General features: G+C 35.4%; 1 protein-coding gene across 13 annotated transcripts in view; it reads right to left on the bottom strand.

Annotated features, from left to right (window-relative positions):
• rims2a (regulating synaptic membrane exocytosis 2a) overlaps nucleotides 1-13665 on the bottom strand; it is a 202097-nt gene that overhangs the window by 165312 nt on the left and 23120 nt on the right. For all 13 annotated transcript variants that reach the window (XM_065298730.2, XM_065298733.2, XM_065298723.2 and 10 more), the window contains 2 exons: nucleotides 11159-11369; nucleotides 537-796 (listed from right to left, as the gene is read on the bottom strand). In XM_065298730.2, the coding sequence (XP_065154802.1) occupies nucleotides 537-796; nucleotides 11159-11369 (471 nt within the window). The remainder of the gene's footprint in view (nucleotides 1-536; nucleotides 797-11158; nucleotides 11370-13665) is intronic.

Raw genomic sequence — 13665 nt, 5'->3', positions numbered from 1 at the left:
TTACTTAAATCTGTAACATGGGGACGAGTATTTTCATTTTTTGGTCTGAAAACACGCTAGTTTATATTTTGCCCGCATTTGCTTTCTTGAAAATCTACATATACACAGTTGTGATCGCATGATTCAACGCATTATCAGCCAAAGTCCGCATATTCATGAGGGGGCCGCATTTTTTCCGCACTTTTGCAGCATAAATTGCAGATTTCCGTGCACAAAATATTGATTTCATAATCCCTGGATTTTCATAGCAAAAGTCACATACATCTTAGGAGAAAGTTGAAAAATGTTGCATTTACTACACACAAGCGCAGCCATGTCCCCTGTTGCCATGGGAATGTAATGAAGTGACGTGATTATGTGACGTGAACATCATTCAAAAGCTGCAAACAGTTTTTGTAAGTTCACACGGTTTTTGCAAGTTCCTGCAATTTCATCGCTTTTTTAAAGAAAATGTGCCGCAAGAGCAAGGATTTTTGCCCGCAATAAAACTCCATGTTTTTCTGGAAGGATTGAAACATTAAAGCGATTCAACTGACCTGTTAGTCAGAGTGTCGTTGTTAAGAGACGCCTGACGCGGAAGTCCCGGGGCTCTGGTGCGGTCCCCTGGCGGCCCCTGGTACAGAAGAGGGGGTTCTTGCAGTTTGGCCTTCTTCTCTTGAGGAGCCTCTTCGTGGCGACGACGGGGGTCACTCACGCCAGAGGGCAGGACGGCCTCCGGCCCCCCGCTGTAAAACCAGGCCCCGGACTTGGTGAGGATCTCTTGTTGTTTTCGGCACAGGTTGCAAACCCACATTACCTGAGAGTAAGAAAACAAAAGTCAGGACACACAATAAAAATAGGCCATAATCTAAATGAGATGCATAAAAACCTGCTGTTGTGGGAGAAGCGAGACTGAAATGAATGATTTTAATGTGAGCATTAGAAGTTTGTGCAGATTGTAAGAACCTCATAGGCAACACAACAAACAGTGATGATGATGCTAATAATAAACATTTAAAAAAAAAAAAAGAATGGTTTGCACAAAAATCAAAGAGAACATTTTCAGAATACATTTTTACTTCAAAACTATTTTTTTTGTGTAATTTTTAGATGTTAAAACCTCTATGCAAATCAGTCCTCCATAGGTTAACTACGTCTTGTTAACATTAAATGAGCCAGTATTTTTCTAAATGATAATTTAGATAAAAAAACACACTAACACTTCTTTCCTACAATGTAAGTGTGTTGGGTTGTTTTAACCCATTGTTGCGTCAAATAGAAACATTTTCTGGGTTAATTTAACCCAGCAGCTGAGTTTGTCACTTTTTGATCATTTTAGGAGTATATAGCAACACCCTGGAAACCACTTAAACCAGTAGTATAACTGTGAGTTTATTTACATGCTAACTTTTCCATCCAGGGTCTACACCGTGGTCATATGCTGATTCTGTCCCTCGGGTCTAATTTTACCTTCATAACCTCCCATCTCCTCTGTACCTATCTTCAAAGTTAAATCTCATCAACACAGAGCCTGACCTTGTTATTTACCCTGCAGAAATGGACTTAGCAGCCAGTTTGCATCCAAACCCCAGTGTGGCCGTGGTATTAACACACGTGACTGCCAGAATAAAACATTATGCATTAATCGCATTAATCATCGTTTCTATAATTTCCAAACCAAAATATAGTCCTAAATGCAAAACAAAGTCTTTATGAAGCCTTGCATACAAAGGTATGTATAATCATAAAATAGAGAAGAAAGGACACATTGTTTGAAGGGATTTTGATAAGATGAGGAATTATCCAATCACAGGTTGTGAAACAGACTGCACACAGATGTGTGTTTGTGTGTACTGTATTGTGATGAATGTTTGGGTTCATTGGTATCAAATAGCATTCTTACAATGTCTAGGTCATATTTCATCCCGAAATCATAAAGTTTTTTCATAAAGAAAAAAAGTGTTGTTACATAAATTTAATGACAGTTAATCATGTACTGTACTGCAATTCATACCAAAAAAAAATTATTACAGCAATGCAAATAACGATAATTTAATTTTAAAACTAAAAAATTTGAAAATCTGACTTTCTCCATGTTTAAGTGCTATAATTGGGTCCCCAGTGCTTTTATCAACCTAGAAAATGTGAAAAAGATCAACCCAGTAACTTAGTTTTGATAACCATTCTCTGCGAGCATGTAAAAAATGGGTCATTAAAATGTGGCTCCCTTTGTGATGTCAGAAAGGGATAATACTTAATCTGCACTATCCAACCACGGCACTGATTTTATAAGGACACACCCAAAAACAGCACATTTTTGCTCACACCTACAAAGTGGCAATTATTTTCCATGCTATAATAAATGAACTATATGATATTTTGAGCTAGAACTTAAAGGAACACTCCACTTTTTTTGAAAATATGCTTATTTTCCAGATCCCCTAGAGTTTAGAATAGTCCATTTTCTTAAAAGAAAAATCCAGATAATTTACTCACCACCATGTCATCCAAAATGTTGATGTCTTTCTTTGTTCAGTCGAGAAGGAATTATGTTTTTTGAGGAAAACATTGCAGGATTTTTCTCATTTTAATGGACTTTAATAGAGCCCAACATTTAATACTTAACTCAACACTTAACAGTTTTTTTTCAACGGAGTTTCAAAGGACTCTAAACGATCCCAAACGAGGCATAAGGGTCTTATCTAGCAAAACGATTTTCATTTTTGACAAGAAAAATAACAAATATACACTTTTAAACCACAATTTTTCGTCTAGATCCAGTCCTGAAAGCGTTAGCGTGACCTCACGCAATACGTCATCACATCAAGAGGTCACAGAGGACGAACGCGAAACTCCGCCCCAGTGTTTACAAGTGTGGAGAAAGCGGACCGTTCCTACGTTGTTGTATGTTGAATGATACTAATTAATGTCTTTGTGTCAGTTTATTGTTTAAAATGGTCCACAAATGTGCGTTTTATATATGTTACACGTGACCTCCCTACGTCACTACGCATTTACGTTAGGTCACGCTGGACTGGATCTAGACGAGGAATTGTGGTTTAAAAGTGCATATTTGTTATTTTTCTTGTCAAAAATGAAAATCGTTTCGCTAGATAAGACCCTTACGCCTCGTTTGGGATCGTTTATAGTCTGTTGAAAAAAAACTGTTACGTGTTGAGTTAAGTGTTAAGTGTTTGTAGTCCATTAAAATGAGAAAAATCCTGCAATGTTTTCCTCAAAAAACATAATTTCTTCTCGACTGAACAAAGAAAGACATCAACATTTTGGATGACATGGTGGTGAGTAAATTATCTGGATTTTTCTTTTAAGAAAATGGAATATTCCTTTAACATTTGATTTTTACCTTTTTGGAATCCATTCAGCTGATCTCCGGTTCTCCGGACCGACAGAAAATTAAAAGTTCAGATTATCCAGGCAGATATGGCTAGGAACTATACTCTCATTCTGGCGTAATAATAAAGGACTTTGCTGATGTAACATGGCTGCAGGAGGCGTAGTGATATTACGCCTTAGACCGTTCTAAATAGGTGGTCTAAATAGGTAATGTTTAACTCTAGGGGAGCTGGAAAATTAGCCTATTTTCAAAAAAAGTGGAGTGTCCCTTTAAGGTACTCTGTGGACACCAAAGATCTATTTAACATCTTAAAAAAAGTCTTGTGAAACGTCCCGTTTAAAGGTAGTTTCTGCTTATTTACATTTTTATTTATTGTTTTTGCAATCACAACTGTTGTAATTGTAATATCAACAAATGCAAAAATCATACCTAAAGGTTTCTTAAAGCAAAACATAAATTCAGTTTTGTCCATATTTTGATGGTGGAATGAATGGAAGCAGGACATGTTTTCATAAAATTCACTCTTTCTATTGTTGTCTGAATTAAATCAAGTTGCCAGTCACTTAAAAAGCAGCATTTTTGTGCAAAACCACCTCTTAAAGAAAATTATTTCAGTCAGGTTTCTAAGGCACCATAATGTTAAACGATGTAGAACAATCTTAAGTGAGCTTTTTAAGACAACCAAATGAATACTCAATGACTACAATGATATAAAGACATTCAAATATTAAGACTTAACAAAATAGAAAAATACTGAATTAACATCTTTTGTTCCTGTGTTGATATACGTTTCAATAGAAAGATGGGGCGGGACTTATCAAAAAGCTCGTCCAAAACATCCAATAAACAGGAACCATGATTTGTTACCTGTGATTGTTAGTCAAACGCCAATGGTTTGGGGATGTAGAGACATTAATATTCTAGAAACGGTCTGATTTGACCGAACTTTGGATGTGCCAGTTGAGTCATACATATTTTGGTTTGTTTACCTGAGAAAAGCCTGTACACTTCAAACTGTTAGAAATATGCTCACTTTAAGATGAACTCTTTGTTGATAGTCATCTAATAATGATTTAAGTTTTGTAAAATAGTGCGTAAAACATGTCAGACAAAACACATGTTAGGTTATAAATAAACGTATGCTGTGTTGTTTCATCTCACGGTTGGGTAACAACAACCCAGCACAGTGTTATATATAACCTATAATCTGTTGTGTCCGATATCTAGGTAAAAAACAACCCAGCATTTGCATTATTGTATCCAACAACGTGATCGGAGCGGCTGTCCCGGAGCACTGAATATTTTATAAATGTTTGATAAAAGTGAAGATGTTGATGACGAGAGGGGAGTTATCATTCACCGGCTATAAAAGGCTGCCTGCAGGTGGGTCATGAATATTTAATGAGCTTCTATATTTAGAACCTAGCAGCTCCTAATAGCCTGTATGCATATTCATACGTCTGATTGGCTATGAACTTAAAAAGGACCTGTTAAACAACGTGTTAATTATGCAGCGACAAAATCAAAAACGACAAGTCGAGGAAAAGAACATATGCGGCTGGTACATCACATTGTCTAGCACTATTTCTATTATTAGTTAAAATGCAAAAAGTACCATAAAAATACTGATTTCAGTATTTTATTGTCCACTACTTTGAAACACAATGAATCAATATTATAATGCAGTCTTGTAAAAAAAAAAAATGCAGCAAATCAATGTCAAAAACCTAATAAAAGATCAATGATTATTATTGAGGCTAACTTACCCATGTTGGCTATGAAAAGAAATAGTATTGTATTAAAACTGGAATTAAAACTTCAAGACCATGGACAGCTCCGCAGCTATTTTATGCCAAAATCCCATGTGATGGAGTTCAGGATCAAATGTCCCTTCATCTGTTGTGGAAATTATGTTTCAGATTTTGATAAAAAGAAATCCAAACCAAGCCAGTACATAAAGAGAGGAACAAAAGCAACTGCTTGTTCAAGAAGATAAGCCAGACTGATCTGAGCAGCTCGTAATCGTGTTTTTTGTCACCAAAGCATCACTAACACGGCTCTCATTACCAACGCATGTGAACTCACAGCTCCAACAACACTGAATCTGACTCATAATCCACATACAGAATTCTCTTACTCTCTTACTCTACACCAAAATCTCCCGTATTTATAATGATGAAGATAAAAACACTAACTACTATATACTGTATGTTGTCAAACCTGCAGAAGTGCACTATTTTGATGATTGTCAGTGAATAATGACTTACATTTCTGTAGCTCATGCAAAGCTCTCATTTGACTAAGATACAATTAGGTGACTAGATAATAGGGGTGTGACGAGATCATACGTCTCAAAATTTCAGTCGCCAAATGTCAAACATTACCATGGATCTGTCAGCCCACAATGATTAGCAGAATTTACAGTAAAGACCAGACAGCTACTGTATTATTGGCACACACACGCAAGCTTCAGTGTCTGTGAAAAGCTTTCTTGTTTTCCATCAGCATTTTATACTCTTTCTCAAACACAAAGAGTTGCGGTGAAAGAGATCTTGTTGTCTGAGACGGCATCAATATTTACAGCTCGCGGTGTCCCGTGCGGCAAGGGGACCTGTCGGACATCGCACACTGGAATATGATAGCACTACGAGAGCTCTGGTGACAAACATGAGGCAATGTCTGAATGCTTTCTTAAACTGACTGAATATTCACGATGGGAAATGTCAACATTTTACACCTAAAGAATTTAATATGAAACTCTTTAAAATGGTTTACACTCCCCATTGAGATTGTTTAAAGGGGCCATGGCATGAAAATCTGATTTTTTTCCATGTTTAAATGCTATGATTGGAAAACCTAGAAAATGTGAAAAAGATCAACCCAGTAACTTGGTTTTGGTAAACCATTCTCTGCAAGCATATGAAAAATTAGGTCGTTGATATTTGGCTCTCCTTATGATGTCATAAGGAGCTCTTATTATAATAAAACCACCCCTTAATCTGCACTACCCAACCACAGCACAGCCATTTATTGCAGAGAAAAGCACAATTGAGTTTTAATTTGCAACAAACCACCATCATTGTGATCAGTGTTTGAATTTCATCCGCTCATTTGCATTTTAAAGGACACACCCAAAACGGTACATTTTTGCACACACCTACAAAGTGTCAATTTTAACATGCTATAATAAATTATTTATATGGTATTTTGAGCTAAAACTTCACATATGTGCTCTGGGGACACCAAAGATTTATTTGACATCTTAAAAAAGTCTTATGCCATGTCCCCTTTAAATCTACACAAGAATGGTTCAACCATTGTCATGTTAAGAAAGATCACATGACCAGCTCAATATTATCAGAAAAAATGGTCCCAAGCTGTCACTAGGACAGTGCCGTTTAAAAAGGTCCTAATATATACCATTCAGGTACAGATTTATGCATACATTTGGTACAAATATATAATTCTGATGTACTAATAGGATCTCTTTAGGTGCAAGGGTGTAGTTTTTGAAAGAGTACCACTCGTATGACAGCTTGGGACCATTTTTTCACAGTATATCTAACACAGAAATAAATGAATTATTGGAAGGAAAACGCACCCTATGCAGCTTTTTGGTGCAATTATGAAACCATAAACAACAACTTCTAGGTTGTGATATTTAAATATCTTTACATTTAAACCCCATCTTTTATACCATGGGTCAAAGAGGTTAGCCTCTCAATAAGTGCTGAGTCTCTTTAAACCCTAATCGTGTAAACCACAGAGAGCAGAAATAGAAACCAGACACCGAGAAGCATCCAGCAATTCTATCTTTAGCGCTGCATCCGGATAAAAGCTCCACAACTTTCGAGATACAACAGAGAGACCAGACAATTAAAGCAAACAATACACCACAGCAGCCAGACACAAACATAACACAGATCCTCAGCACTGCAAACTACAACCAGACAAACCATTAAATGACAAATCAGTGAGTGAACTGATTTGCCTTAAAGGAGAACAGCACCGTTTTTTCAATATTTTACTATGTTTTTACCTCAACTTAGACAAATTAATTTGTACAGCGCGTTGTGAATGTGTTAGCATTTAGCCTAGCCTCATTTTTTATCACCATGTTTTATTTTGTGCCACCATACTTACTTGTGTAACTACTCATCTAAGTGTCTTTAACAGTGTTTGGTGGCTTCTAAATTCATCCCTGTTTGGATCCCAAGGAATGAATGAGGCTAAGCTAAATGCTAACACATTCACAACGTAATGTACAAAGATTAAGTGCACGCATTGAAAAAAGATAGGGATGCATTCATTCATCCAAGTTGAGGTAAGAACATAGTAAAATATTGAAAAACTGTGTTTTCCTTTAAATGGGCACAAACAAGACACAAATAGAAAAATTCTGATAGAAAAACTTCGAACAGTTAAGATTGACCGAGATCTCTTTGGTGTCTGAAACACAAACAGACAACGATAAGATTCCTTTCCAAAAAAAAAGGACTCACACATGTCTAGAATGTCTACTATCGAAAGTCAGAGATCTCAATATAAGCAAATTTGTCAAAAGTCCCTAAAAAAGAGCAAAACTAATGCCTATTAGGCTTTATGCCCAGCTGCACTACTTCCTGAACTTCAGCCAGCTCTTTGTTTCCTGTCTGCCATTACTGAACAAACTGATTAATCCAGGTGTGCCTGACCTCAGTAGTCACAATCAAACTGATTAATCCAGGTGTGCCTGACCTCAGTAGTCACAACAACAATAATCAAACACACCTGGATTAATCAGTTTGTCCAATAATGGCAGACAGGAAACAAGGAGCTGGCTGAAGTTCAGGAAGTAGTGCAGCTCGGCATAAAGCCTATTAGCATCTTAGTTTTAGGAGGAACATCTGAGAGACACTGAGATAAGTACTTTGTTCTGGATGCATGAGCATGTATTTATGTTTGCGTGTGCACATGCATGTGTGTTATTTTGTGGGTTTTTTTGGCTGTATAATCATGCATCTGTGTGAGTTATTTTGTGTTATACCACGGGGCTGTTGAATGCTTTATTCTAATTGGTTGAGAAATGTTCCATGGGTATGCATTATTATTCAAGAACGCACACCTGTCCTGTCAAATGTCTTTAAATAACGACCAGAGCAATGTCTGTGGTAACCGTGGTATATTAGGTGTGCATTATTTTCGAATAATTCAACAGCCTGTCGTCAATTACTTATTAGAACGTGCATGAGCTTTGTGTTTCTCTACCCGAATGAGAGTGCGTGTGTGTTGTTTTGTGTTATTCTTGTTATATGACATGTGTTATTTCGGCTACACGAGTGTAGTGTAGTAAAACTGTGGTGTCTCAGTGCAGGGTGTGTGACAGAGCAGCTCTTTGTTCAGAAAGACAATAGAAGAGGTCTCAGGTTCCTCTGAGAACAGATGGTGATCCAGTAAGTTCAACTGGAGTGTTATCTATAACACACCGGCCCTGAATTATCTCCTGAATTACAGTGACACCCCTGTACACACATATTAAACATTTAAGACATTAAAGAGATGTCTTTGGGCTTTACATTTATGGGTGGCATAAACCAAATTAATATATCATTTCTATTATAAATTTGTATAGTTTTGTAGTTCATGGCAAGAAATTGATTAAATTATATAGAATAAAAATAAAAAATGTGTTTAAGATTAAGTTTGTCTAAAAACTGTTAAAACTACATTTGATTGACTTGGTTCCTTAAAGGGATAGTTCACTCAAAGATAAAAAATATTTCATCATTTACTCACCTTCATGTTGTTACAAACCTGTATAAATGTCTTTTTTCGGATGAACACGAAGAAAGATATTTTGAGGAATGTTTATAACCAAAACGATCATGAGCCCTATTGACTTCCATAGTAGGAAAAAAGAATAATGTTTGGTTACAAACATTCCTTAAAATATCTTCCTTCGTGTTCATCAGAACAAAGAAATTCATACAGGTTTGTCACAACATTAGAAAATGATGACAGAATTTTCATTTTTGGGTGAACTATCCCTTTAAAGGTGGTTTAAGCGATTTCTGCCATTTTGCTGCAATGTACAAAAATATATATTTTAAAGGAAACTACTAAAACAAATGCAAAAACTGGAAATAAAGTTAAAAAATAAAATAATAACAGAAAACGGTATTGTGTTTAGAAAAAAAACAATAAATGTAATTTTTATATTTTTTATATTGTGAAACTATTTTTTTTTTAGAAAAAAAATATGAATTGTATGCACAGAAATTGTTTAATTTCTAACATTTTTTTGCAATAATATTTATTTTTACTGTCAGGTACTAAAAAATCATCTTTAATGTGTAACCTTTAATGTGTAATCATCTCAGGACAAGATGTACCTAAATATCAAAGCATGAACAAGAAGAATGATGCTAACCATTTTATCCTCCTGTTGCAATTCCACAGGGGACGAAAAGCAAGAGAGAAAGACAGGAACAGAAAAGAAGACCACAGAACAACTGTGAGACACACATTTAAAGAGACGGTCATGTACTACTACAGCCAATCACATCGCAGCTTATTACTCTGAGCAAAGGCATTTAAAAACAGCAGAACTGCAATGGGGAAGAAACATCAAGAGATTAGATAAGATGTTCCTGGGCTGATACATCCATCGCCCTGGCCAAGATGCTGTTGTGATGAAAACAGAGGGAGTACCGCCCTCGTGTGGTTACTTTGGTAACTGCACAAAGGTGCTATAAAGTAAAGAGTTTCTTTTTGAAATTGTATTAGTCGTAGTTAAAATATAAAAATATGGCTTCACATACTTTTTGGGTTACAAATACAAAATCAGCATTCAAAACTGTCTCCTTACTAACTACGATTTATTTTTCGATTTCACAATTTAATTTTGCATGACTTCACATAAAGAAAATAACTTTCAAAAGAAAATTGCACCTTCCTTGCAATTGTATGTTTGAAACAGAGATGCGAGGCAAAATTTTATTGTACCCAGCGTTGGGTCAAAAAGGGACAAACTGAACCCACTTGGTTGTAATTTACCCTGTGCTGGTTCAACCCAAATGTTGGGTTTTTTAACCCATTGTTTGATCAAATATTAAGATTTTCTAGGTTCATTTAACCAAATTGCTGGATTTTTCTGTTTTTGACCCAAAGCTGGACTGCAAAAATGGCTTTCTTGCTCAATATTTTTGTCTTGTTTTCAGTACAAATACCTAAAAATTCTTAAATGAAGATTTATTTTCTTGATGAGCAAAATGACCAAAGTAAATTTAGTAAAGTTTAGTTTTAGACAAAAACAAAACATAAAATATAAGTGAATTTGTGCTTAAAAGAGCCTAATTAAATCTGCCAATGGGGGTAAGAAAAAAACTTGACATTTTTTCTTAAACACTTAATTTAAGAAAAAATTGCTTATACTATTGGCAGATTTTTGCTTTGCTTGTTTTAAGCACAAATTCACTTAAATTGTATATTTTTTGTCTACAAACTAGACTTATTTTCTTAGATCATTTTGCTCATCTATAAAATACATCTTCATAAGATTTTTAGATATTTGTACTGAAAACAAGACAAAAATACAAAAGTAAGAAAGTCATTTTTTGCAGTGTGGGTGGAAAATAACCTAGCTTTTTTTACAGTGTATCTTATAAAAAAAGTGCATAGTACAGTATATACTGCATAGCATTCAGTAAACAGAAAAGTATGTACTAATATTTTCTTTTTTTGCATTAAAGCACACGAATCACCCATGTCTGTCTGACATCAGTGCTTACAGAAAACCTTTCTTCTTGAAACATGCATGCAATCTTTGGGCCGTTTTGTCTGTACCTTGTTCGAGCGTAGTGCAACTCTTCCTCCACATCGTGCACAGAACTTGGTTTGGCAATAAGAACAGAGGTGGCCACAGCCGTCGGCAAACTTGGTTTTATGGCAGATTCCGCAGGTGGGGGCGTCGCCCTTCTGTTCCTGGCTGGCCTGTGATTCCTCTCCCATCTTCTTCACCTGCTCCTTATAACTCTCAAATTGCTGGTGCAGTTTCCTGCAGGGAATAGAACGCGGCCAATCAGAACACAGCAAGTTTAAACATTTGGTGTCAATGAACCTGTAGTCTGTACCAAAATGAATGCCATTGACTGATATAAGTTGACTACACATTTTATAATGATACAAAACCCAAAACATGTTATATTGTGAATACTGTTTCAATTGAAATGTTCTGTTTCCTTTTTTCCAATTTCCAACCTGTTAAGTCTCTTAAGTTTCCGAAGGATATCACTCACCAAGAGGTACAAAAATAGCAGCATTTTAAAATATGATTAAAAAAGCAATTTTATCTTTAAATTGACACACTAATGTACACCAGTGGTTCTCAAACTGGGGTCCGGGGCCGCAAGGTGGTGCCAGGGGGGCCCCAGTTTTATGACATTTTATAAAATACATTCATTTATCATGAATTCTGTGTAATTAAAACTAAAAAAATGAGGCTACTAACCAACAGAACTACTCTGCATAACATAAAATGTTTTGTTTAATTAAAATGTTAAATTTTTGAACAGTTTTTGTCATAAATTTTCTTTTGGGGGGCAGCGAAGGAATGCACTGCACACAAGGGGGGCCGCATGTGAAAAAAAGTTTGAGAACCACTGTTCTACACTATCATAAAAAATAGTAAAAAAAAAATGACCCATAGCTGTCACTGGGGCAGTAGGCTATATGTACAGGTATGTAAACATTTGGTACCAATTTGTACAGATTTTTTTTTTTTTCAAAATTACAATAAAAGCATATTTTAGAGCAGGGGTCTCCAACGTGGTGCCCGCGGGTACCTGTGAGGTGCCCACCAAAGCACATTCTATTAATAGTCTCATTTGTAATATTTATTTATTACATATTTTTATATTAGCTTGGCTTACGTATTAACATTTTAAACAATACTAAAACATATCAACAAGTAAAATGAAATAAAATAAAATCAACACTGCCAAAAATTATTTTCAAGAAAATATTTTCTTAGTATTTTTGTCTTATTTTCAGTAAAAAATATCAAAAAATTCTTAAATTAAGATGCTTTTTCTTGATGAGCAAAACGACCCAAGAAAATAAGTCTAGTTTACAGACCAAAAATATCAAATTTAAGTGATTTTCTGCAAAAAAAACAAGCAAGAAAAATCTGCCAATAGGGTAAGCAAAAAAAAAAATTTGAAAATTTTTCTTAAACACTAAATTCAAGAAAAATTCTAGGAAAATTTGCTTACCCCATTTTTGCTTATTTTATGCACAAATCACTTAAATTTGATATTTTGGTCTAAAAACTATACTTATTTTCTTGGGTCGTTTTTGCTCATCAAGAAAAAGCATCTAAATTTAAGAATTTTTTTTTATTTATTTTTTTGAAAACAAGGCAAAAATACTAAGAATTTTTTTCTTGAAAATCTTTTTTTGCAGTGAACAAGTAAAACACAAAGTTTTGAGTAGACTATATCAAAAAGCAGCCCTCCAGATTGTTTGATCCAAAAAAAGATGGAGACCCCTGTTTTAGAGTAAAAAAAAAGTTTTGCAAACACAAATAACACATACTAAAACAACTGATATATACATTTTTTTGTCAAGATACTAGATCAGATTGAGGATGCTTTCAAAACTTTTATAGATCTATAACATAATCTCATATCAAGAGTATTGATGTACAGTAGTTTCTCATTAAATTGAGAATGGTGGAGGTCAAAGGCTTCGGACAGACCCTGAAACGCTAGCTGTATGCCTGCATGATACACATACATTCTGTATGTCCTGTCAATCAACCACAGCCACAGAAGGGGTTAACCAGAATTCACCAGACCACCAAAATCAAAGACAGTTAAACTTTCCCCCCAGGTTTACTCACTTGCACCCACACACCAATGAAAGGCAAGCACTACTACTTTTCTCTACTAGACATCATTTCTGTTCAAGTCAGTGACCTTTCACCTCTCCAGGATCGAGTCACACCAGTCAGCAGGTCTGCTTACAAAGACCTCTTGACCTCTGAACTCCTAACCTCAGCACATGTGGATATACAGTACCACTCACTTTCCGACCCTGCACTCCTCTCACATATTATTTTGCAAAAAGTTACATTCGGTTTTAGTCTTTCTAGCCAAAAGTGGAGTGTCCCTTTAATATTGACTGAGTAAGGCCATATCAAAGATTGAAATCAATGTGAAACTTGTTAGTTTTATGAGATTTTAGCCTAGATTTCACAGAAAGGGTTAATAAAAACCCGAGGATATGAGTGAATCATTTTTTTCCTATTCCTTTAATACTCAGCGACTTTCATCCCATATTGTATGTAGCAT

This window comes from Paramisgurnus dabryanus, chromosome 13 (genome assembly GCF_030506205.2).
Source record: "Paramisgurnus dabryanus chromosome 13, PD_genome_1.1, whole genome shotgun sequence".
In the NCBI taxonomy this organism is placed as follows: domain Eukaryota; kingdom Metazoa; phylum Chordata; class Actinopteri; order Cypriniformes; family Cobitidae; genus Paramisgurnus; species Paramisgurnus dabryanus.
The sequence above is the reverse complement of the archived record's forward strand: the minus strand, read 5'-3'. Positions and strand labels throughout refer to the sequence as shown.